Source organism: Nematolebias whitei, chromosome 11 (genome assembly GCF_014905685.2).
Source record: "Nematolebias whitei isolate Nwh7 chromosome 11, NemWhi1, whole genome shotgun sequence".
Classification (NCBI taxonomy): domain Eukaryota; kingdom Metazoa; phylum Chordata; class Actinopteri; order Cyprinodontiformes; family Rivulidae; genus Nematolebias; species Nematolebias whitei.
In genome coordinates, this window is record NC_056508.1 from 41,438,021 (window position 1) to 41,464,002 (window position 25,982).

The window sequence follows — 25,982 nt, forward strand, 5'->3', positions numbered from 1 at the left end:
GGCCTTTTATTGTGGTCAGCCTAAGGCGCACCTGTACAGTAATCGTGCTGTCTAAACCAGCATCTTGATGTATCACACCTGTGAGGTGGATGGATTATCTCAGCAAGGAAGTGCTCAATAACAGATTTACACAAATTTGTGAACAACGTTTGAGAGAAAAAGCCTATTTTTATACATTGAAAAAAGAAAACTTCGATTTTTGAGTTCAGCTCATAAATAATGCGAGCAAAAACAAAAGTGTTGCGTTTATATTTTTTGTTCAGTGTAAAAGCTTGTTTCACTATGTTTTTTTTTTTTTAACATCTCCATTCAGGCAAGTTTGCTGTAACAAACGTTAGGGGGCGGTAACCTCTGGTGTTGTGTCGAAAAAAGCGCACCTTTCTTTCCGTCCAAAAGGACCCCTAAAGTGGGAAGGGCATTTTTAAAGACAGCAAATAAGAGCAAACCGACTTGTTTTTACACCTAATTAAGAACAAAATTCTCTGTTATAATTATTCAAACATAGAGTATTTTATAACAAAAATTAAAAAAAAAAATTCATAAATATCAAAATATTCAAATTCTGGCAACATACTTTGCTAGGAAACTACTATACACCCATATATAATTTTAAAATAATTCTCGAAAATTTTATCCTTGAAGGTTTGAGTCAATTTGTCTCATAATTTTGAATGCATTTCACTAGTGAAAAACAAAAGCCCCGAATTGCTCCTCGCACGACGGGGTTACGTTTTTGGACACAACACCTGATTCTGTTTCCTCCGTTAGCCCGTTAAACCCTGACATTGCGAAGATGGGAGCTGTTATGGTTTAAAGCAGGTTTCATTAAAAGCATAACCTGCGACATTTCGGAGCTCTGTTATGACATCGTCTTCATTTGTTCCAGGTAAAGAGAATAAAATCCCAGCTTACTTAGTTTGTGAACATACGATAGTAGCTTTGCAAAGTTTAGCCAGCGAGCTAATGTCAACGAAGAGGCTAAAGGATCGAGCTAGCTCATAACGTAGAATTAAATGCAACGTAGTTTGAAACAAACAGTAGGAGACATATACAACCATCGATTTTCACCAGGAATATAAATTTTACTTGCTCATTAATACGGTTTTGCAACATTTCAGCAACCCTACCGCTAAGTTAAGCTAATGTCACTAGCAGGAGGAAGATGGTTTTATGCTAGCTAATGCTAAGGAGCTACTCAATCAAAGATCCGTTTCCTGGTTGTGGTTCTTCTGCTTGCTAACGACTTCTTTAGTTACTTTAAGCTTTAAGGACACCAACACCCTGCTGGTGTTTTATGTTTAGTCTATTTTCACATAAAAGTTGGGACGAAACGTATGTATGAACAATTTTAATTCTAGATTTGTTACCGTTTAAAGCTACATCAACATTTTCATCTTCCTACTATCGTCGTTATTAAGTCTATATCCGCAAATGTTCGGTAGTTGACTAATACAAAGTTATTGTTTTCTAATAATTGTTGTGTTTTGATCTTGCATGTACACGCGAGATTTGCAGAAACCAGTTTAACCAGTTCAAGTTGAACACCCTTTCTCCCAGCAGTGCAGCAGTGCTCGGTTATGAAAATAATAATTCTCAAGTAAATGTCAACTGAACTGGATCGGATAAACAGACCAAACTTTCCGTGCTGAGCTTCCTGCTGTGTGTCCGCAGGTGGGAGGCAGGTGGTGTGAACAGAGAGCAACATGTACTCGGAGTGGCGCTCGCTGCAGTTGGTGGTGCAAAGTGACCAGGGCCACCTCAGTGTTCTGCACACCTATCCTCCCACTGTGGGCACGGAGGTGGCAAATGCTGTGGTCAAACCTCTGGGCACGGCTGTAAGCCCTGTCGCCACGGAGAACATCCTCAAAACAGACAAAGAGGTAAGAAATTGTGACACTTTAACAAGTACACTTTGGAATGATGAATGATGTAATTCCTACCAAGCTGTTGCCTCCGTTTGTGGCCTTGAAAGGTAGTCTTCGTGACTAATGCTCCTACTGTAGCACCTTAATATAGTTAACAGGCAAATCCAGTTAACACAACTCGGTGCTGTGTTATCAAAATGCTGGGTGTTTATTTCTTACAACTGACGAGGCATACAACTTTTATATCAAGAAAAAAAATGAGGCACTAGATACACTGAATTATGTGAAACAGTAAATTTAAATTTAAGAATTGTTCAAACTCTCCCAAGCTAAAATACACTTCAGATATGCATTGCGAATTAAAAAGTGGTTAGTGCCAGATACAAACTTGGAATGTTTTACAAGGAACTATTAAATCTAAATGTATATAATTCTTATTTTCATACATAGATTTTAATTTTGTGGTTTGCTTCAGTTTTCTGAGTTCTATTAAAGACGGCGTTAATAAAAGAAAAACAAGCAGTAAAATTAACTATTTCCTTATTTTCAGATCATTCTGAGGGTGTGTGCACAATCATAAAAACTTTTAAAAGTAACTGTTTTGCATTTTGTTTTTTTGTTATTCATTTCAACCAGTTTCCACACTCTTATGTTACAATAAAGGCTGATATGATCCTCACCATGTTTCGTTAAAGAGATGGTGAGCATGTGTGTTGAAATAGACTTGACATTAACATAAGTGTTTTTCTCATGCTCTCATAGTCCATTAGACTTTATTCCATTGGGTTGTAATGTGTTGTGCTCAGGGATGTTTTCTATTTTCTGTTCTGTAACTACCATGTAAAGGCAAGAGTGATGTGAAGTACTACAGAGATAGTTTGTACATCATCTGTACTAGGCGTAAGTTTGAAACCAATAGACTACAGATGTCCCTCAGCTTTAGACCCAACACAATCTGCTGGTTTCTTTCCTTAGATATATAACTTTTACTAATTGGCATTTATAATGTATGTGGATGTTTTTGTTAAATGCCCTGCCCCTGAGATAACTTCTGTTGTGACTTGGCGCTATATAAATCAACTGAATTGAATTAAATTCAAAATTACCAAAACGTAGGTGTCTGTTCATGGTTTTTGTTCTGTTTTTAATCACGTAAAGACTTTGCAAGCTACAGTTTTTAAACTGTGTTTTGTAACTAACAATATACATATCATATAAGTGTTAAAAAAAAAAAAAGGTTGTTCTGTGTCCGTTTGCAGGAATTGACAGATTCAATGTGCTTTTGGTGTAATGGCTGCCTATGGATATAGTTTTGGGTCTCTTTGTGTTGCACAAATAAGAATCAGCTTTTAAGAAGTCCTTGTATAGTGGGAAAAAGTAAAACTATGAAATGGAATGATTGCTGGCAAACTGCTTTGAATCAAGTTCATTGCAAGGCAGCAGTTTTAATTAGTGATGTGACAGCACAGCACGTGTCAAATATTGACTTGAGAGAAGGTTAATAATATTTTTTTAATGTTTCTCTGCTGCACAGAGCATCAGACTTTGCTGCAACTCCTTTAAAGACTTCAGTTTTTAGGATAAATTTCAGAAAGACCTTAATCTGTATTAAAAAAAAAAACACTAAGACTGTATGCAAAATACTTCCTTAAATTATTAAGACTAAGTTGGTGTGATGTTTTATAGTAAAATATGCTTTTTGTGGTGGAATAAGACTAATTTGCTCTATTTTCCAACTTTATAAAGAACCTAGTTAAAATGTTTGAGAAAAAAACCCCATTATTTTCCTTCTCTGTCATCTTTTAGGCTGGTAGACTAATGTTAAGGTGTAATGGTCACTAAATAACAATCTTTTGTTCTTTTAAATATGGTCTGTTTTTTATTTAAATGATGAATATACTGAACTTTTAAAGAGAGCATGCTTTGTACTTTTATAGTTGTCATCCTCCTAACATAAACCTTTGGCCTTTATTGTTTTCCACTGTGGCTCAGAAGTGCTTTACTGTTTATTATGACCCTCTTGAGATAATTTTAACTGTCAACATAGCTTGGCTTTATCTCAGAAGTATGCTACTAAAAATATGTTCACCGTCATGTGCAATAAAAAACACCCCCCCGTGCAATTTTCTGCAAAACCAAATGCTTCAATAAATCAGTGACTCATATCTGAAAAATAAACTGGTTCTCAGGTAAAGTGGACCATGGAGGTGCTTTGTTATGGCCTGACTCTACCTTTGGAGGGGGACACCGTCAAACTGTGTGTGGATGTGTACACAGACTGGATGATGGCCCTGGTGTCACCAAGGGACTCGATGCCACAGCCTGTGGTGAAGGAGCCCAATATGTACATCCAGACCATTCTCAAACACCTCTATAATGTCTTCGTGCCAAGGTATGGAAATGTATATATATTTTAATGATTCCATTTCCTTTTTCTGCTCTTGGTATTGACATTTTGTACTATAGATACCACAAATGTACAGTAGTGCGTTTTATACCGAGCGATGATCAGCATGACCTGCTCGTTATTTCCAAATTGCAGTTTTTTTATTTTTATTTTGTCTGTTTCTACCTCCAGGCCCGAACAACATAGTCTGAATCACATCAGGCTTTGCCAGCAGGTTCTGACCGCAGTCCAGAAGCTGGCACGAGAATCTGTTTCCATGGTGAGGGAAACCTGGGAGGTGCTGCTGCTCTTCCTGCTTCATATCAACGACACATTGCTCGCGCCACCGTCAGTCGGCGGTAAGCCCCGCTCCAAAGTATTTACTCGCTTGTTTCTTCGTTATCAGTTCTCATGACCAATGTGATCCACCAATGCTTATTTCGTTTAGTGGGGGTCGCAGAGAAACTGGCAGAGAAATTGATGGCAGTGCTGTTTGAGGTGTGGCTGCTTGCTTGTGCACGCTGCTTTCCCACGCCGCCATATTGGAAGACTGCAAGAGAAATGCTGTCCAATTGGAGACATCACCCTCCTGTTATAGAGCAATGGAGCAGAGTTGCCTGTGCACTAACTTCAAGGTAAGAATGGGTCTGGTTCAGCATTCATTTGAAAAAAAGCCCCAACAGAATTAGTCATTTAAGTGAATTTATATTTAAGGTTTAATAATTAACTTTACTGTGAAAAAAGCAAACAGCACTACTTGAACAAGTGCACTTTAGTGGCTCAATATCATTTAGTAAGTGTAATAATGCGTGTAATTTGTCCCATTTTGACACTACAGACTTCTGCGCTTCACTCACGGCCCACCCTTCCCACCTTTTAAAGTTCCCGACGAGGACGCCAACTTGATTCCTTTAGAGATGGACAACGATTGTGTGGCACAGACGTGGTATCGCTTTCTCCACATGATCGGGTGCATAACGTTCTTTTTTTTTACTGAAAGAAAGAATAGAGTAACCTTTAATGACAGTGTGTTTGTTCACGTTTGTTAAGGGGAAGTGGAAGTTGCCTGTTCTCCTTCCTGTAAAAATAATTACAATTAAGTCTGAATAATTAACCTTTTGTTTGCATGATTTTATGACTCATGTTATTTAGGGCATTTCTGCTCATTCACTCATAATTTGTAAGCGTTTTACTTAAAACGTGAATGTGCATCTTCTTTTTTAAATTTATTATTATTATTATTATTATTTTGCAGCAATCCAGTAGACCTGAGCAACCCAGTGATAGTGAGCACCACTCCAAAGTTTCAGGAACAGTTTCTGAACTCCAGTGGAATTCCACACGAAGTCGTATTACATCCATGTTTAAAACAGCTACCCCAGATCTTCTTCAGGGCCATGAAGGGCATTAGCTGCCTAGTGGACGCTTTCCTGGGTAAGAAGATGTTGAGTAAAGATTAAAAAAATCTTGGTCATGTAACACTCAAAACTGATTAAAAAAGGTATATTTGCTCTAAACGTCAAAATGATTGATTCCATTATCACTACAAAGTGAAGTCTCCCTTTAACACGAAAGAAAAATTAACTCAAGTCAGATTAACATTTTTTTCTCAAACAATATTTTAATCAAAGTATACGTATGGATGTAAAGACAAAAGACAACACATAAATGTTAGTTTGGTGTGAATATTTAGCATTTTCAGGGTTAATTGGCACAATCAGTGTATTAAATGAAGTATTCGGTAATTGGTCCTTTTTTCATGAATGTTCCTCACATTTCATTCAGACATGCCTGTGAAAGTGTCAGAATCAAAGTGCACAATATTCACTGTTAGTTTGAGACTGGACCTTAAATACAGTCTGATTTCTCACACCAAAACATCAGGTGGCCACAATAAATTAAATTAGGATACAAGGTATATATTTGTTATGTATACTAGGCCTGTCGCAATAAACAATAAATCAATTAATCGCATGATAAATGAAAATTATCAACCTCATTTTCTTTTATCGGTTTTGTTTCTTCGTGTCTGTCTTTCTACTGAAGACACTGGATGACAAAAGGCTCAACTCCGGTGCTCTTCACTGACCTCTCCCTTTCTCTTTTATCTTTAAAATCTGTTTTAACCGTCCAAAATTGTATTTTTGGATTGTTAAAAGCAGCTAAGCTGAGAAGCTAAGCTACAAGCTAAGCTAACAGGCTGACCTTGGGGAAAAAAACTGTCTTGTCAAAACTCAAATTCACAGTTGAAACTCGTGCCTTCGTGCGAAAAGTTGTTTTTCTCTGCAAAAAGAAGCTGAGAACTTGTTTACTGATTTTTTTATTAAAAGCTTTATGTGACAAATGCTATGTTAAAGAGCTCAATCCACACCGAGCGTCTGCCATTTTGAGAATCACAAAACAGGAACGAGAGACAGCCCATGCCACATCAAGGGGCCTCCCTCCCATTTTTCTTAGAGGCACGCTACTTGCTCCCTCACTATTCATCCTTCGGTTCAAACAGTCTTATACTGTTATCCAGTGGTCAAAAAAGGTACTACACACACAACCAACATTTCTTTTTAAATTTGACAACAATTACTAATTATTGTCAAATTTCAAACGATATTATTGTTTATCGCAATAATTTCTGAGACAATTAATCGCCCAGCAAAATTTGTTATTGTGACAGGCCTAGTGTATACTGTTGCAGTGGTGGATGGAAACAGTTGAAAAATTTGTGTTTGAGATAATTAAATTCTTACAAAGAAGACACTTTAACTGTTATTTTACACAGAAAAGATTCCCTGCTTTATTGTAATGGTGCCATTATTATGGTAACTTATTTATAAAAACTACATCGTGGGTGTTTACAAGCAGTTTTAGAAGAAAGAGCAAACTTATTTTCTAGATAAGTCATTTTTTTGCAGCATTTTTTTTTTCTCAATGTACTGTTTTGATACTATTCCTGTATAAAATGAAAATGATGACTCTCAATTTTAGATATATATGTATATATATTTTAAACATTTGAATAGAAGCTTGTCAGTATGTATTTTTCTCTTTACACTGTAGGTGTGTCTGTTGAAAAGAGAGATGTGCGCGAGAGGGTGTTCTCTTTTTGCCCAGTGTTCCTCTCTCATGGTACCAACACCAGCTGATGCATCATTTAATGAAATACTCGGGACAGATGATTTATTTATTTGTGGTGTTTATCTGTTAAAGGTCCAGTGTGTAGTATCTAGTGAGAAGTACCCAATTAACCCCACCCACACACCCTTTAAATTATAGTGGTCTTTAGTTTATTTGCTTTGCCTCTTCGAGGCTACTGCAGTGAGCACGGGTGATGTGACAAGTTGTTTTGCCTTTTTTAGTGTAATGATGACTCAAAAGTTCCCACTTTCCTGCTGTAGTACAAATATATTGCATTTATGCTTTGGAATAGTCTAAACATTGCACACTGGAGCTTTAAAAACTTTGGGTATCGTCACACGACAAAATGATAGCGTGTCAGTTATTCAGACTTGCTTACAAGATCACCAACAAGGGGCTTCCTTCAGGCATAAAGAGTCAATCAGTATGCTTGTCAATACTTGGTGATTCATATCTAACCATTGTCTTGCATGTTAACAAATAAAGATCACCTCCTCTGATTAACTCGGTTTCTTTCACCAAATCATTTTCTGTTCTCTTCACGTCATCATCATCTCTCAGTAATTATACCCCACTCTCCTGCTTTAAGTGGAAACAGAATGTTGTAGTCTGCTTACGTTACTTTTTTATTACAGGTATATCCCGTCCCAGAGCTGACAGCGCCCCGCCCACCCCGGTAAACAGAATGAGCATGTCCCCGCCGCCCTCCATCGCCAATACTACTCCCCCTCACAGCCGCAAGCAACGCCATGTTCATGCTGTGGTCACTAAAACGGCAAGCAAAAGTTCAACTGTAAGTCAAACGTTTTGAAGTGAAGATGCCCAGTTAGGAAAAATCAACTCCTTATTTTTATTTTTTTATTGTTGCGTCGTGTATTTTGTTTGCATTTTTAGGAGTTGACTTACAAACAAGACAGTATTTCAGAGTGCTGTTCACGTTGTGATCTTGTAAATGCTGTTCAGACTTGTCATTTGTCAGCTCGGATTAAGTGCATTCACACCTGGCTGGTTAATGTGTACCCCAAATGTTTTTGTGACTGCTAACGTTTCTGTAAAAATGTCTACATCTGAACCATGTTATTCTTTTCACTTTTAACACTATTCAGAACAATTTGAGTTGCATTTTTTGTAGATATATCTTTCAGATTAATAAGCTTAACTAACCCTGTGTCAGAGCAAAACTTAAGACTTTAAGAAGACTGCCTCTTGTTCAAGAGTGGCTTGACACAAAGAACGTGACAGCTGAAACCCATGTCTTGCATACATCTGTGCGTGGTGGTTCTTGAAGCACTGACTCCAGCTGCAGTCCACTCTTTGTGAATCTCCCCCACATTTTGGAAATTATTTTTGTTTCACCATCCTCTCCAGGGTGCTTGCACACTTGTTTTCTACAACATCGTTTCTTTCCCTTCACCTCCATTACAGAGGACAGCCAGCCTCTTTAGCAATGACCTTTTGTGTCTTGCTCTCCTTGTGCAAGGTTTCAGTGGTCGTCTTTTGGACAACTGTCAAGTTCGCAATCTTCCCTATGATTGTGTAGCCTACAGAGCTAGACTGAGAGACCATTTAAAGGCCTTTGCAAGTGTTTTGAGTTAATTAGCTGATTAGACTGTGGCACCAGGTGTCTTCTATATTGAACCTTTTCACAATATTCTAAATTTCTGAGATACTGAATTTGGGGTTTTCATTAGTTATAATCATCAAGATTAAAAGAATTAAACGTTTGAAATATATCAGTATGTGTGTAATGAATGAATATAATATACAAGTTTCACTTTTTGAACAGAATTACTGAAATAAATCAACTTTTTCATGATGTTCTAATTTTATGACCAGCACTTGTACAGTGGCCTCAGTGGGTCCAACCAGCTCTAAAACAAACAGAACAAACATTAAATTGAAGAGAAACTTATACAATGTCCTGTTAACCACTTGCAGTGAACATCCATCTCTGTCCTCTGTACCTTGCAGAGCAGTAGTAGTCAACCAACCAAAGCCTCCCAGCAGCAACAGCAGCAGCCAACGTCCTCTCCAACCCTAGTTTCCAGCCCCAACCAGAGTAGCTTGGAGTCCCGGCCGCTGCCAGCCCCAGCACGGCCAAAGGTCAACAGCATCCTCAACCTGTTCGGTCAGTGGCTTTTCGACGCTGCTCTGGTCCACTGTAAACTCCACAGCGGCCTCAGCCGAGACCCCAGCATGACCGGTAAGAAGGCGAACATAATGAGTGATGGATTTATAATTGATGCATGAGCAAGTGTCTTATGTTGCTGTTCATTAGTATGTGTGTGTGTGTGTTTTTTTTTTTTGTGGAGTTACATGTTTGTGGTGTTATTCTTTTTTTACTGTGTTATTGGGATATTTTTTCTTTTTCCATCTTTTTCTCAGAAACTTTGTTGTGCCTTTCTGTGTGTGGAGGTCTTGGTTAGAAGTGGCCACATAATGATAGATGGAAATATCCTAATTCGTTTGCATCTGCCAGCTATCTAAACCTGGCCAAAATGCCATTCAGGCTAAAATTGCACATGAATGATTTATCATAGTCCCATGATTTGTAAAGTCGCCTCTAAAAGAGTTGATGACAACACATACAGTCACTTTTTGAGAAGATATTCGGCGGATTATTGGCTTTCTGTTTATATTTCTCTTCTTGGTGTAATGTCCTGCACGTGTCTACCATGTCTGATTAATGTTAGTAGTTGTAACGGGTCAACAGTCATGTACTGAGGAGAACAAAAATACAATTCATGCCTGATTATGAATTGATCCTAAAATATTGGATCTGCTTTGATTTTGTGTCTCTCCACTATTTCTGTTATCTTGCAGCCTCTTTTATCCAAATTCTCCTTTCTTATAAATCTTGTAAGTAGGAATGGCAGCTTTTTTTTTTTCCTCACTTGATTTGCGTTTCTTGACAACTCTTCCTGCTTTTCAGTTGAATTCCTCATGATCATTGCCATCATCACCATCATTTTACGTCCTCATTCTTGGTCACATATATAAAAGTTTACCAGCGTTTTTCCCCAAAGGCGATTCAATCGATTTTACCAACTGACCATTTGTCTCAGCCATAATGTTGCCAGTTCTTTGATAATGCCTCATCATTTTTTATTTTTTATTTTAATTTATGCTAATCTGGATTTGTGCGTTTCAGACCCCACCCCTCCCCTCAACTTAAGCATTAATGTTTTGATTTTTGTAATTTATTTTTGTGTTGTCTGTTTACCCGAGTTGTGATTTTATTGCTTCCGTGCCTCAGTGCATGAATTGAATGGTCTGTTCTTTTAAGTGACAGTCATATAATTGCAACGTTAAGGAAGCTGACACATGGACTTTGCATTGTGGGCATGCAAGTGAATGGCATATTTAGCTCTAGTTCACTACTTGTTTTGTAATGGTGGTTGGTTGAACTTTAATGACAAACTCTTTGTGTCAGAGTTTCCTTTACCGAATGCTTTCAAAGGATGTGAGTGTCAGTTTGGAATCATTGAAGTCTCTTCTCTTTTGTATCTATAAATGTCTGCTTTTTTTTGTTTTCACATTTTAAATTTTGCTGTTAGCTCTTATCGTTCACATACAGTAGATATGTCTGTGTTTACCTGTTTCTTGTACGTGCACGAATGCATTCAATAACAAAACAAATTGGGGTTCTTTCATTTTGTTTCTTCGCTCTTCTTTCAGCGATCGCCACTCAGGTGGGTTTGGAGCTGAGAAGGAAGGGCTCCCAAATGTCCACTGACTCCATGGTGCCCAACCCGCTGTTTGATATCAACGAGTTCCCCGAGAGCTACGAGGCAGGGCGTGCTGAGGCCTGCGGGACGCTCTCTCGCATTTTCTGTAGCAAAAAAACTGGAGAGGAAATTCTTCCCGTCTACCTCTCCAGGTAGTACATATTGTTTAGATAACAACAGTGATATGTTGGAACAGTTTTACTGCCAGGGGTTTAAATCATATTCTTCTGCTCTTAATCTTTGTTTTTGCAGGTTCTACATGATTCTGATTCAGGGTCTCCAGATTTCTGATTTCATCTGTAGACCAGTCCTGGCTTCTATCATTCTCAACTCTTCCTCTCTCTTCTGTACTGACCTAAAAGGCATCAACGTTGTAGTGCCCTATTTCATAGCTGCTTTGGAGACAATTGTGCCAGACAGGTAGCTTTTAAACTATAATAAAAATTAAATATTTGCTTCTTTCGCTCCCTTCAGTAAGAATAAAAATAGTGTGCCACTTCACAATAAAGGCCTCTTTATAAATGATAGATAAATGCTTGATAAATAGGTTATTCATGAGTTTATGAAGCATTAGCAAACATTTTAAAAACACTTATAAAGCATTGTTCATATGTTGAAGCAGGCTTTCTATTTGGTACAATCAAGTGATGTACTTGTATTAATTTCTTCATAATTTAGATCTTAAATATCAAATATTTGTCAGTAAGTTATTGCATCTTATCACTATGAGCATTTTTAGATTAAAGTTATTTAGATAAATAAACTGAGCAACATACAATAAATTACTTTTATCTGATTTGGCAAATGTACAGTAAGATCTGGCCAAATGGTGAGCTTGCTATAAAGTGTTTTATAATGGTTTTATAAATTATTAATGCTTTATAAAGTGTTCACAAATGCATAAATACCCTATTTCTAAAGCATCAGTAAATCCTTACCTTTTTGCTGAAGTGGTACCAAAAATCTGTTCTTGCACTAAAAAATAATTAGCTTTAAAATGTTATTGGCAGCTTTATGAAAAAAAAAAAAAATTTTTGTAGATGTCTTTATTCTTTAATCCTTTATTATAATTTCAGGGAGTTGTCTAAATTCAAGATGTATGTAAATCCTACCGACTTGAGGAGAGCTTCCATTAACATTCTTCTTGCCATGCTGCCGCTGCCGCATCACTTTGGCAACATCAAATCAGAGGTAACTGCTTTAAAGTCTGTCCTAAATATGAGCTTTTTTGAGTTTTTATGCAACGCTTAGTGGAGGGTTGCTTTTTATATTGTGAAAGAATATTCTAGAACCTGTTAAATTTTTTTGCTACGCACTTATGATAAAATATAGACTGTATAATTAACGGATCATCAAATAAATGCTGGGTAAATATTAAAAAATGAAAGCTCTAGTGACTGGTATTTTAGTGCTGTTAATTTAAAGCTGAAAAAGAAACCAAAACGATGTTTAAAATAGTGATGAAAATGAGACGTTTATCTCCATTCGGCTGTCTTTATACAAGTTAATTGTAATGATTTTATTAAATATGACTTTTGGGCTGAATAATTTGGGATAATTGTACATCGTCTGTTGTAGGTTCTGTTGGAGGGGAAGTTTAACGAGGAGGATGGGTGGCCTCATGACCAGCCTGTGTCTTTCCTGTCGCTGAGACTACGTCTCGTCAATGTCCTCATAGGAGCCCTGCAGACTGAGACCGACCCCACCAACACACAACTCATCCTGGGTATCTTACATTTTCTAGTACTCTGTACCATGACACTGGTTGTTCTCTGTACAGTATTTACGCTGGCCTGTTCAAATTGTTTTTTTTTTAATGTGTACAGTATCTCTGTTAATTATTTTATCTCTCTTAGGTGCAATGTTGAATATTGTCCAAGACTCAGCACTGTTGGAGTCCATAGGAGCACAGACTGAAACGGTGAGGCTCTGCTCACTCCTGTTTTCTGATGAGAAATGAGAAAAGGGTTAAATTTGGACTGAACATCAATGTTGCCGTGTTGTTGTGATTTCAGGGCAGTGTAGACGGGAGTCATGTGACACTGAGGGGTCAAAGTCATAGTCGCACCAACAGTGGCGTCAGCTTCACCAGTGGAGGCAACGTAGAGGCCACCAGTCCAGATTCTGAGCGCCCTGCACAGGCACTGCTCAGAGATTATGGTGAGATGTACAACTGCTCCACTGATTCTTTGGTCAGATGATGCTTAACAGGCTGGTGGCAGAGCTCTTAAAAGTGCTTGCACTGCATGTAATGTAACTAACTTCCTTGTTGTCTGTAGCTAACGTCGTTAAAGTGGTGTCCAGAATTAAGAAGCGCTGGGTAAAATGTCTTTGTAGGTGATTTAGTTCCTTGCTGTGACACTGTTTAAAAAAACTATTTGAGATTGATGATCTCTCTGTATGGGGCCAGAATGATAACAGCGTCGAAGTTGGAAAAAACCATAAAAGAAAAATATTAAAACATGACCACTGGGGAAAATTTTTTTGAAAATAAATTCCTACGAGGGAAAAACAAGGTTGCACTGAAAAATAAAATAAACATGAAAAGCTAAATACCGGTAGCTGACACAATGTTTATGTCTATAGATATTGTTTAGTACATGCATGTTTTTTAATACAGTAGTCCCTCAGTACTTCACCTTTTGACTTTGGTGGACTCACGCGTTTTTTCAAAGTAAGATTGGACTTGACACAATTAATTGTCTGATTGATAGATGAGCCATAAGATTGGCATGTATTTTTTATTTAAAATAAATTATTTTAAATGACTTAGCACCAGCTGCACCTGTGTGCAGCCCTCATGTGCAGGGAGAATCCTGCAGCATGTCACGATCTCTGCTCTTCATTGGAGAAGTGGGCGTGGCCGAGAGCGCTGGCAGGTGACAGAGAGCAGAGATCATGACATTCTGTGCTCTTTTAGAGCATTTAGAAAATTTGTTTATAATATTGCAAGAGTGGGGGAAAGGTTTAAAACGCCTATATCAGATGTGTATATATATATACTGTATGTATATATATATATATATATATCATATATATATATATATATCATATATATTTATACTAAAATAAAGTACTACTTACTACTTGTACTATTATTCCTATTTCACGGTTTTTCACTTCTCGCGGGTGGACTGAGAGTGGACACCTCCGCGATAAACAAGGAACTACTGTATTACAATACTTTATTTATTTTTTTGGTTTGTTTTTTAATACCTGCTATTATTTTCAGTATCAGTTAAAGCCATTATCCTTCTGACTCCATACCAGAGAGCTATATATATATATATATATATATTTTTTTTTCCTAAAGCAAATTATTTTCAGAGCAGGGCTGAGCGATGTAGGACATAGTGGTTTGTTAATAAATTAAAATATTTTTACTGCACAGTTTGTGTAATTCTCTGTACAGAAAGAAACCGTGAAACTCTGCCAGCGTTCCTGTGAGCTCCTCTTTTCAAACTATTTATCAGGGAACGTTTTTTCACAGAATTTATAGTAATACTTTTTATTTTTATGGTTTAATATTATGCAAATTGTAGGTTAAACTGGCAAAGCGTTTGTGGCTGTGAGGAGAATTGTAACGGCTCATTTCTCTCATTAAGCCATGAATGGGTAATTTTGTTTGAATAATTGTAAATTTGTATGAGAAAATGAAAACTAAATAATTTTCTTACATTTAAATAATGTTTTTTACTTTTTCAAACACATACTAAATGGACATCTCTCAGTTCTGATTCTGGGTTTGATATTTCCTTTTACTAACATCCGTTGTTTATTGTACGCTCTGCCGTTTAATGACTTTCATAATGCATGTTGTCTTTAACATGAAATATTTACTAAGTGGGCACCCTGAGCTCATATCCTGTGTAATATTTCAGGTGTGTTGCTTTAACTCTGCATTGCTTTGTTTGTTTTTTTTATTTTGTATTATTTTTTGTTTGTTTGTTTTTGCGGTGTTTGGTATTTCGGGGTGTTATATGGTCTAGCTCTTCCAGATACTGCTGCAGGTCTGCTGGTGCGCAGCATCCACCTCGTCACCCAGAGGCTCAATTGCCAGTGGAGACAAGACATGAGCATTTCGCTCGCTGCCCTGGAGCTGCTAGCTGGACTTGCCAAGGTAAAGCAAGCACTAAATATACACGAGATGTCCGTATCTGATGCCGAAATGCATCCTTGGTTATTCATTTCTAAGTAAATAGCGTCATGTTTGTCTGTAAACGCTTTTATTTATTTGCTCAGTGTCTTGAGTAATCATTTGAGATGTGATCTCTGTTACTCGCTGTGCAGACAAATGCATAGGTGGTGTCACTTAGCCAAGAACTAAGCAACAAACCAGACGTAAAAAGATAAACTGTTGCTGTAAAAACACAAAAACTACAGATTATATTAAGTGACATAAATTAAAATAGTTCCTTTTAATTAGGATATTTCAGATCCACCAAAGTCACTTTTGTTTGTTTGAACTAGGTTAAGGTGGGAGTGGATTCTGCAGACCGTAAACGTGCCGTCAGCTCCATTTGTGGCTATATTGTGTACCAGTGTAGCCGTCCAGCTCCTCTTCAATCAAGAGACCTTCACTCCATGATCGTGGCTGCCTTCCAGTTCCTCTGTGTGTGGCTCACAGAGCACCCTGACATGCTGGATGAGAAGGTACGCTTAGGGACCGGTATGAAATTTGACCTTGAATAATTTGTGAACTTGGCCATAAAGAGGTATGTTTTGATTAATATATATATTTTTTATGTGCTAGGATTGTTTGATGGAAGTGTTGGAAATAGTGGAACTAGGAATCTCTGGCAGTAAATCTCGTCAAGAACAGGAAGTTCGTCATAAAGGAGAGAAGGAGCACAACCCCGCTTCCATGAGGGTGAAGGACGCTGCCGAAGCTACTTTATCCTGGTAAACTTTTAAAGATTTTGCAAAATGAAAACCTGCTGATTATTTTATTTGTACTCGAATAGAAGAGGTGTTTGTGCACATAAAAGCTTCCCTGATCATTTTGCATAAAATCAATAAAAATATTGTTCAGTCTACAGACACGTACTTTATTATCTATCAGCTTACTGCCACCGTGAATTCAATCATACCCGGGCATAAATACTTTTACATAAAAAAACTTACTGGGAAACTGCAGCGAGCAGTAGTTTTCTACCTCTGGTTCCTTACTTTTAAACACAGTTTTACACATTTGCTTGTTTACAAGTTGGAAAAAGAAAATGCTATAGCACTATTAATGCTTAATGCATGTTGAGTATCCAGCAGATTGCCATAGGATTAGATGCATTGCCTGATACTTAAGAAAACATTGAAGAAAATAAAAGTAAAGTTTAATTCTGAATCATTATTTCTGCAGTGTTTGAACTGACCCTGTTAAAACGTAAAATGTGTTGCTTTGACTGACCCACTTTACTGTAATTCATGTGCTTGCTTGTGTTTTTGTGGTGTTTCCCAGCATCATGCAGGTGTTGGGGTCTTTCCCTTCTCCCAGTGGACCAGCATCCACCTGCAGTCTGCTGAATGAAGACACCTTGATTCGCTATGCCAGGCTAAGTGCCACCGGAGTCAACAATTTCCGCTACTTCGTTCTGGACAACTCTGTTATCCTTGCAATGCTGGAGCAACCGCTTGGCAATGAGCAGAGTGAGTGACTTAACATTAGGCCTGTCGCGATAAACAATAAATCAGTTAATCGCATGATAAATTAAAATTATCGACTTCGTTTTTATTTATCAGCTTTATCGTTTATTCGTGTCTCTCTCTTTCTACTGAAAACATGGCTCAACTCCGGTGCTCTTCACTGACTCCTCCCTTTCTCTTTTCTCTTTAAAATCTGTTTTAACCATCCAAAATTGGGTTTTTGGATCATTAAAAGCAGCTAAGCTGAGAAACTGACCCACGAGCTAAACTAACAGACTGACCTTGGGGAAAAAACCTACGTCTTGTCGAAGAACCAAAATTCACAGTTGAAACTTGTGTCTTCGTGTAAAAAGTTGTTTTTCTCTACAAAAAGCAGCTGAGAACTTGTTTACTGATTGATTATTAAAAGCTTTGTGTGAAAAATGCTATGCTAAAGAGCTCAAACCACACAGAGGGTTCGCCATTTTGAGCACCGAAGAGAAACAACCCATGTCACATCAAGGGGCCTCTTTCACATTTTTCTTAAAGAGACACGCTGCTCGCTCCCTCACTATCCATCCTTCAGTTCAAACAGTCTTATACTGCCATCCAGTGGTCAAAAATAGTACTACACACAAAAATTTATCAACATTTCTTCTTAATTTTGACAATTACTAATTATTGTAAAATTTCTAACAATATTATTGTTTATCGCAATAATTTCTGAGACAAATTAATCGCCCAGCAAAATTTGTTATCGTGACAGGCCTATGATCCGCCAGTTGACAATATAGTTTGATAGACTTAAATAATAATGAATGATTTGGTTTATTGTTGTCCATTAAATGTGCAATTATTTCTGATTTCTTGGTAATTGTATGTGTATTTGCAGACCCCAGTCCATCGGTGACGGTTTTGATTCGGGGGACAGCTGGACGACATGCCTGGACAATGCAGCTCTTCCATCAACCCAGAGGAGCTCGGGCCAATCAAAGGGTGACATCACACTGTGGATTACTCGATAATGCTCCTTAGGAATCATGCTACCTTAGAGCTATTTAAAACCAGTTTTTATATCTATTAATCTGGTTCGTTCTTCTCACAGATGTTTGTTCCTGAGGGCCGACCGACACCCAGAAACGATGTGGGCATCAAGTACAACGTCAAACAAAGACCTTTCCCTGAAGAGGTCGATAAGATCCCTCTTGTCAAAGCTGATGTCAGCATCCCTGACCTGGATGATATAGTCAGTAGAGAGGTGAGAAAGCAGCTACCTGTTAACCCTTGCTCTTAGACTTGCATCCATAATATTGCACAAACGACTCCAGATGTGAGGTGGCTCAGGGCTCTCTCTCGCTGTTATGGCTGAAATGTAGCTCTAATGAAAACTCACATTTCACATGATTTGTTATTGTACAAACTCAGGTGGGTTGTATGGGCTGGGAGGATGAGTCAGAAGCCACAAGTTCACTGATGAGTAATAACCCCCATGTGAGTTGTTGAACAGAAAAAAACACTTCACTTGGGTGTTTCTCACAGAAAAGGATGAAATTTATAAGTTTGGGGTTAATCGCTGTGGGATATTTCCTAATCCAGTTCTGTGCCTTTGCAGATATAAACTTTAAATTATTTTGTAGCCAACTCTTAAGTTGTCCTTTTACTGTTGAGAATAACGTCGACCAAGTAATTTGTTAAAGCTTTTCTTTATTGAAAGACCATCAAAACTGGATTAGATTGTTGAGGTTTTAAATGAACGTTCTTTCCTAAATTAAATGTTTTCTGTTTGGCTTTTACAAATGATGCAAGATTTTAATTTCAACTCTGACTGGCGGTATGTTTCTGGGGTGTTGGGCTTCTCCTGTGCAGCTTAATAATGAATCTGTGCTCTCTATTGTTTTTCATCACATATGATTTATCTGAGTTTTTAAAACCCCACAAACTCTTTTTGCTTCAGCTGGAAATTCAACACGACAAGCTTCGTGCTCTGATGACCAAGCAGATAGAGTACGAGAACTCTTTGGAGCGACGCAGTGAGGATATCATGAAGTCCAAGCCTTTCCCCGACCCACAGACGGACTGCAAACCCCCTCCACCCTCACAGGAGTTCCAGACAGCGCGCCTCTTCCTCTCACAGTTTGGCTTTCTGTCTCTGGAGGCACTGAAGGTTGGTCCGAATAACGCGCTAATAGTTTGCGTGAATGCTGAGTCAGAAAGGTCTTTGAAATCCTAAACACAAAACAATACTTTAATGCTAATACAGTTAAAGTTCATTAAAATTTAAATTGTAATCTTGGCAGGAACCGAGCAACAGTCGTCTTCCTCCTCATCTTATTGGTTTGGATTCATCTTTGCCTGGATTTTTTGAGGACATCAGCTACCTGGACTTGCTTCCCTGTCGACCGTTTGACACTGTTTTTATTTTCTACGTGAGGGCTGGACAGAAAAGCAGCTCTGAGGTGAGCAGACACTTATTTTTAAAATTTTATTTTTCACAATGCTGATTTAGTGTAAAGAAAAAACTATTTACATAGCCGAGTTACTTTAGTATCTAAGTCTTCAAATATGTGAATGAATGTGTTCGGGTCTCTCTTGTAAATGAGTCCCCGAGGATCAGTGGGATTAACCTGTATAAATAAAGGTTGAATGAAGATTTTACTGAAGATCAACACTGTTGAGTTTTAAGTTGCACGAATGACAAGTTTTCATATTTTAGGAGCAAAATGTTTCAGCTTGTGGTCAAATCAGTTCTCCAGAGAAATTGCCTTTTTCTTGAGCGGTCAGAAGAATTTTTCAAAGAACTGTTTGCGTCTTTCACTATTTTGCAAAAATCTTTTAATAAACAACCTGTCATCAGATTTTGAGGAACGTAGAGTCATCAGCTACTGTCCAGCCCCACTTTTTGGAGTTCTTGTTGTCTTTGGGCTGGGCTGTTGATGTGGGACGCCACCCTGGGTGGACTGGACACCTTGACACCAGCTGGTCCCTGAACTCCTGCTTCGACACCAGCGATGTACAACAAGCAGGTAACCTTATATGGCAACTACTACACCAGATGTAAGGGTGAATTTGGACCAATTTCTAATATAGAATTTGTTTTTAGTGGTGCTGTAACTTAATGTTGTTTCAGAAGACGCAGCTACCCCTGAGGACACGGGTGGTTCAGTGTTCAACGGAGAGAAGAAGGTTTTATACTATGCTGATGCTCTGTCTGAGATAGCCTTTGTTGTTCCCTCTCTAACAGAAAATTCAGGTCTGTATTCAATAACTTAAATGATGATTTACAGATGTCTTTTTAAAAAGGACTTGGAGTTGTAGCTTGCTCTTTGGTGTTTTGCAGAGGAGTCATCGGTGCACAGTGACTCCACCGTTGAGGCAGACACCACCACAGATCTCATGCCTGGTATACTTCGACAACACAATCTCACACTGGAACTTTTCCCTAACCATTCCGAGAACCTGGAGTCGGCCAAGAAGGTAAAGTTTTGCTTGTGCAGTTATACGTGAGCCGCACTGGCAAAAAGAGTCACAATGAGGAATTATTTTTATTTATATTATTTGACTTTTATTTAACCAGCTTAGTTGAGAACAATTTCTTGTTTTCGTGATAACCTGGCCAAGAGGCAACAAAAACAGCAGAGAAATAACATATACACGACAGGCAACCAAACATCAAATCATACAGACCGAAGGTATGGGTAATACTAGATTAGTTAGAACAGATACATGTGTAAGAATGTAATGGAATGTTAAAATGAGATTACTGAAAACACGTGCAGCAATCGGGAAACGATACTCTTATACGTCATCTTCTGATGCAAGAGTTGGGGGTTCGAATCCACCAGCAGTCACATGCCGAAGTGTCCCTGGGCAAGACACTGAACCCGTCATTGCCTCGGATGTGTGTCCCATCGGTGTATGAATGTGATAAAGCTCTGATTAGTCTCTTTAGAATGATTTGTTCTATTAGCTTTGTAGAGACCTAGTAGAGTGTTGTATGAATGGGTAAATAATCAGGGCACAGATTTGTGTCTTAAGATAGAAAAGCACTATACAAGTACAGTCCATTTACCATTTACTGCACTTTCAAACAAACAAAAATAGAAAATAGGATAAAAGATGTGAGCTTTAGAGTCAGTTGTAAATCCAGTCATTAGCTGCAGGAATGGGAAATGTGGAAAACTGAGCATTCCAAAGCTTTAAAATGATTCCAAACATTATACGAATGTATTTCTTGGCACTACTGATGCTGGCAGACGAAATGGTCAATTTCAAAGGAAACTATTAAGGTGTATATAAGACAATTATTTCTGAAGACATAGCTGTTAAAAAACTTGGATTTAAAAGTAGATTAGGAAGATCATAGGCTATTCCATTTCCAGGGATTGCTAGATGCTGTCTATATGTACTCATTTTTATGCAATTCAATTAAATTCAGTTTATTTATATAGCACCAAGTCATAATAGAAGTCACCTCAGGGCACTGAACAGAAACATTCGTATATAAAAATAATAATTTAACATTATTTATCTGAGGAGCAGACTGCTTTGAATTTAACTCCCATCGCAGAACTCTCATCTTGAGCAAGCATGAAGGCGACAGTGGAAAGAAAAAACTCCCTCATGAGGAAGAAACCTTTAGCAGAACCAGGCTCAGGACAAGCGACCATCTGCTTCGACCGGCTGGGTTTGAGAAGAACAGATACACAATGGCAGGTCAAGAATCACAAGTTAAGATAGAAATAGTATCAAATGAAAACGATTCAATTTTAGCAATTCGTTGAAGGAAATGAGGTCAATTTGTCCTCTATTAATGCAGATCTCAAACTAATTACAAATCAATTTTTTATTTTTATTTTCACTTCTTTTGCACTTCAGCCTGTGCCCATTCCTTTTGCCAGCACGGGTTGCATATGCAAAGATTTATGCGGACATCACTGGAGGTGATTTGGTATATTTTTTATTTAGTGTTTACTCAAAATTACTGAATGAATCCGCTTTTTTGTAGCTGAGTCCTTTGGTGAAGGCAAAGAGGTCATCGACTGGAAAGCCTTACCCCCAGTTGGGTCCTGAAACCAAGGTGTTTGTAGTCTGGGTGGAACGCTTTGATGATATTGGTATGAACATATTCTTTAAATTTTCAGTGTTTTTAGTCATTCAAATCTGTCATAAACTTGAGTGTAAAATAGGTGGTCAGTAAACCATTTGTTCATGAGCTAAATCAACTGGTGCTTGTTTGTTTGTGTGTCTCTAGAGAACTTCCCGTCATCGGATCTTTTGGCGGAAACCAGTACGGGTTTAGAGGCTAGCCTGAGCAATAGCAATTCGTGCAGGTATTTGGAGGTTAACACTCAAAACACTTTGTTTGAACGGCCTGTTGTGGTCAGGTGCACAAAGGATGAAGAAAAAAACTGTTTTGCAAAGCTGTGCTCAAACCTGCAATGCAAAACAGGAAGTGTTCACATGGTGTGTGCAAAAGCAGACAGACAAAAAAAGAAGTGTGGCAGAGAAGTGCCAGTTGTTTAGTAGGTGGAATGGCCCGGCTGAATTAATATATATACCAGTATATCTATCAGTATATAATTTTTTTTATGCTTTTGTCATTTTAATTTAGGTTTGATCTCAAGTTGTTTTAGTAAAATATATCAACTAAGACTACTGTCTACTTTGCTTAAATTAGTTATATTTATGTACAGGATATAAAAAAGTTTTTAAAGATGCCCGATTGCATAAAAATTAATAAATGTCATCGGTCACAAATTGACCACTTTTACCGTTTCTGCTAAGTAACCCAATACGTTTTTTGTTTTTCGGAAATAATTAATTAAGAAAGAGGTTCATCTTTACCTAAACTTAACGTTTTCTTTTGTCCATGCTCCAACTCCCAACCAAGATTTTAAAAATTTGATGCAACTATTGACATTGTTCCATTAACAAAAAAAGTTGCAAAGATTGCAAAGCTACACATTTGTTGATGCGTCAGTGGAGTAATTTATATTTTAAGCATGAAAACTAAGATTGGTGAGAAATTCCTTACTTTTCCCTTTGCTGTCCCTGCTGCAGGTCAGGGTTACTCGAAAAGGACGTTCCTCTGATCTTCATTCACCCTCTGAAGACGGGACTTTTCAGGATTCGGTTGCACGGAGCTGTAGGCAAATTTGGCATGGTGATTCCTCTTGTGGACGGAATGGTTGTCAGCCGCCGAGCTCTAGGTAACAGATCTTGCAGATTTCCTTGACTTAACTTACCTTCTATACCCCATTTTAAAATGTTTCTTTGGAACAAGAAAACAAAAGGTCTGAGTGCATCACAGGAAATGATCAGTTTATTTTTTGTGGGATTCTTGATGCGTCTCTTGATTAGATTATGAGGCAGATGGCTGTGATGTAATCAAACATTTATTGATGCAGTTTGTTTATAGTGAAACTTTACATGAACACTGTTTTATATATTTCATGCCTAATAAAGAGTGCACAATAAAATAATACCACGAGTCCCTGTTTCTCACAGACTCGCAGTGTAGTGACCCACAATAAGCACAGATTCTTACATAAAACTAAAAACGCCACAGAAAAGCTTAAGTCATTAGCATTGTGTGCATTAATGGAAATGTATACACATCAAATGTTTGAAAGTCTGTTTCCCTTACCATTATACAAGCAGGGTGCCCCGCCCTGTCAACAGAACTGAGTGCCATGCCTATCGAACTCTCCCTCACCCCCATCGACAACTGCCGGCACTGACGTAGCGCTAAGCTAGCAGTGCACAATACAGACGCGCTAGCTATAAAGCTACAGATGTAGCGCTCCGTTTCTCTCACGCTGAGCCGTCTATACCCCACTCACCCCCCTGCTCGAAAACTGTCGGTATAAACAGCACGCAACACAGACGTGTCTGTCGCCCCCCCCCCCCACCACCTGTCAACAAAAGTCACGGAAGATATGAGCTTCCTGCCAAGGAAACTAGGGGAAACACTGAAAGTTACTAAAGACTGTCGTGTTATGACAACTTAGGTGCTATTAACATGCTTTATTCTTCAACGTTCAGTGAAGAAACGATGAAAAACATGAAACCACAAATTGTTACCATAACATGTTTTAACTACAGGAAGCTACGGCAGCTCCACTAGGACAAACTGCACCGAGCAGCTTCTACTCTGCTGACTCTCCTACAGTGGGGAGCACAGATAAATGTTAAGGTCAATGTTTGACTTCTGAAAACTGATTAAGAATCTTTTCCATTTGTTATAAGATGTTTCTAAAAATAGCTTTTACTCCCACCACCATTGTGCTGTACCCTTTTTAAATTTACGGTTGATGTTTTACTTTGAAAAGTACAAAAAATGTGTTTAATACAATGGCTTTTCTAAACAATTGGCTGTTTGTGCTTATGTGCAAAAAAAAAAAAAAAAAGATCTCTAATAGGACCAAGCTGTTTCTTGACATTTGTTGCTGTTGGACACTAATGGCTTTTTGTTTTTGTTGGTCTGCCTCCCAGGATTTCTTGTGCGTGAAACTGTCATCAACGTGTGCAGACGGAAGCGCCTGGAAAGTGACTTGTACAACCCTCCTCATGTGAGGCGAAAACACAAAATAACAGAGATTATCCAGCGTTACCGCAACAAGCAGCTGGAGCCCGAGTTTTACACCTCTCTCTTCCACGAGGTCGGGGATGGAAAGCCTCACCTCTAACCCCCTCCCCTCCATCCTGTCCTAACACTGGCTCACGAGCGCACGCACACCACACACACTCATTCTAAACTTGGATACCATTTTCGACTGTGCGTGCACACATACACACACAGAGTCTTTATATTTATACTGTACTATTTTGGTATTTATATGAATACATATATCAACACTGTTTGCCTTTGACTCTGAGATCAAAGTGTCAAGAACCATGCCAAGGTAAAAACCATCGTTTCTGTACTGCAGCTGCATTTTGGAGGTCTGAATGGCTGAAGTTTAGCAGTGACTGTCTCCTTGTTTAGGTTCATGCTTTGTGGCAGGAGGAGTTTTTGCTCATCTTTAAATGCAATACATTAGTAACACTGTTGGCCTTTTGACCTTTTAAAGAGGTTGTTCTGTAAACCCTGGGACGCGAGTCGTTTTCATGAGGTTTGGTCACGTAGGATTGAATCTAAATCTGGTTTTGTTTTGATTTTCTCCAAGCTTACAAACATAAGGATCACTACAATGTTTTTCCGTTAAAACCAAAACCCATAATCCAATTTACAGTGTTTTATTCACATCCAGACACCCGCTATAGTCTTCCTGATGTGAGCACGCATTTGACCAGTTCAGCAGCAAACAGAACTCGCATTTATATTTTTTTCTTCCATGATTAATGATTTCTGTTTATTTACAGAATATGGGTGTCATTTTCACAAGTGTGCTTTGTGCATGGTTGTCCTGATACACAACCACCACTACACTGTGTGTGTGTGTGTGTGTGTGTACACACAGCCTTTTGTGTGCTTGTTTAGCCATTCAGTTGACACTACAAGAGGACAGAACCTCATAAATCCTGCTCGTGGCATATACAAATGACATTTGACACTTTAGAAAACACAACTTTCAATACAATACTGTTTTATATCATTTCTTTATTTTTGTTTTCCCCAATCGAGCTAACGTTAGAATGGGTGTGGGTTTACTGACAGTGAGAGCTGTCACCGAGCTCCTGGAGTTTGCACTTAACGTTTGCAGGGCTGATCTAAAACGACCACAGATGTATTTTGGGTTTGACGTCTCTGCCAAAAACAAACGGAAGCATAAAGCAGATTTAAGTGTCTTATTCCTTCAATTAAAATCTAAAATGAAAGATTGACTGGCCAAAATGCTCAACGTAGCCAACATATTATAATACTGTGCAAAACTTGGGCCACCCAATAATTTATGTATTATATTTTGCTTTTAAAAAATGGACTGTCTTGTTAACTTTAAACTGGTTTTGATCCAGATTTATGACAGGTTTTCAGTTTTTGGATATTGGCTGTTTTTTTAAAAAATTTTTATTTAATTTTACTTGTTTTCCGTGAAATTGTTTTTTTTTACTCTTCTGCCTCTTGACACTAACCTTTGAATGAATTTAGCATAAAACAGATCTCTAAACTCAAATGGTATTATCTTTATATAAAAGTATTTTAAAGTACCTTTGGTTAAATCTTATCCAGCCTCATAACAAATTTAGCTAAACCTCCTGTTTTTTATTGGTAAATCTAAATATATTAGACTTATCAATTCATCCCTTAGG

At 38.1% G+C, this 25,982-nt stretch overlaps 1 protein-coding gene across 1 annotated transcript; it reads left to right on the forward strand.

Annotated features, from left to right (window-relative positions):
- The first annotated feature begins 788 nt into the window (after positions 1–788).
- On the forward strand, positions 789–24,816 carry ralgapb (Ral GTPase activating protein non-catalytic subunit beta). Its single transcript, XM_037685013.1, has 31 exons — positions 789–886; positions 1,672–1,880; positions 4,055–4,257; positions 4,444–4,610; positions 4,700–4,886; positions 5,090–5,221; positions 5,507–5,685; positions 7,306–7,374; positions 8,019–8,176; positions 9,355–9,586; positions 11,062–11,263; positions 11,364–11,531; positions 12,188–12,302; positions 12,690–12,837; positions 12,968–13,032; positions 13,127–13,271; positions 15,110–15,231; positions 15,582–15,764; positions 15,865–16,013; positions 16,567–16,754; positions 17,623–17,726; positions 17,836–17,988; positions 18,685–18,894; positions 19,028–19,186; positions 19,585–19,753; positions 19,858–19,980; positions 20,068–20,204; positions 21,736–21,844; positions 21,982–22,060; positions 22,791–22,939; positions 24,225–24,816. The coding sequence occupies exons 2-31, from the start codon at positions 1,704–1,706 to the stop codon at positions 24,416–24,418; spliced, it is 4,575 nt and encodes a 1,524-aa protein (XP_037540941.1). The 5' UTR covers positions 789–886; positions 1,672–1,703; the 3' UTR covers positions 24,419–24,816.
- Positions 24,817–25,982: the final 1,166 nt, after the last annotated feature.

What these genes read in the sequence shown, in the direction of transcription:
- ralgapb (XM_037685013.1), top strand. Translation starts at nt 1,704, where the DNA reads ATGTACTCGGAGTGGCGCTCGCTGCAGTTGGTGGTGCAAAGTGACCAG. An exon ending in TTGGCAACATCAAATCAGAG is followed by an intron (nt 12,303 to 12,689) that starts GTAACTGCTTTA and finishes CGTCTGTTGTAG; the next exon opens with GTTCTGTTGGAGGGGAAGTT. An exon ending in CAGCGATGTACAACAAGCAG is followed by an intron (nt 19,754 to 19,857) that starts GTAACCTTATAT and finishes ATGTTGTTTCAG; the next exon opens with AAGACGCAGCTACCCCTGAG.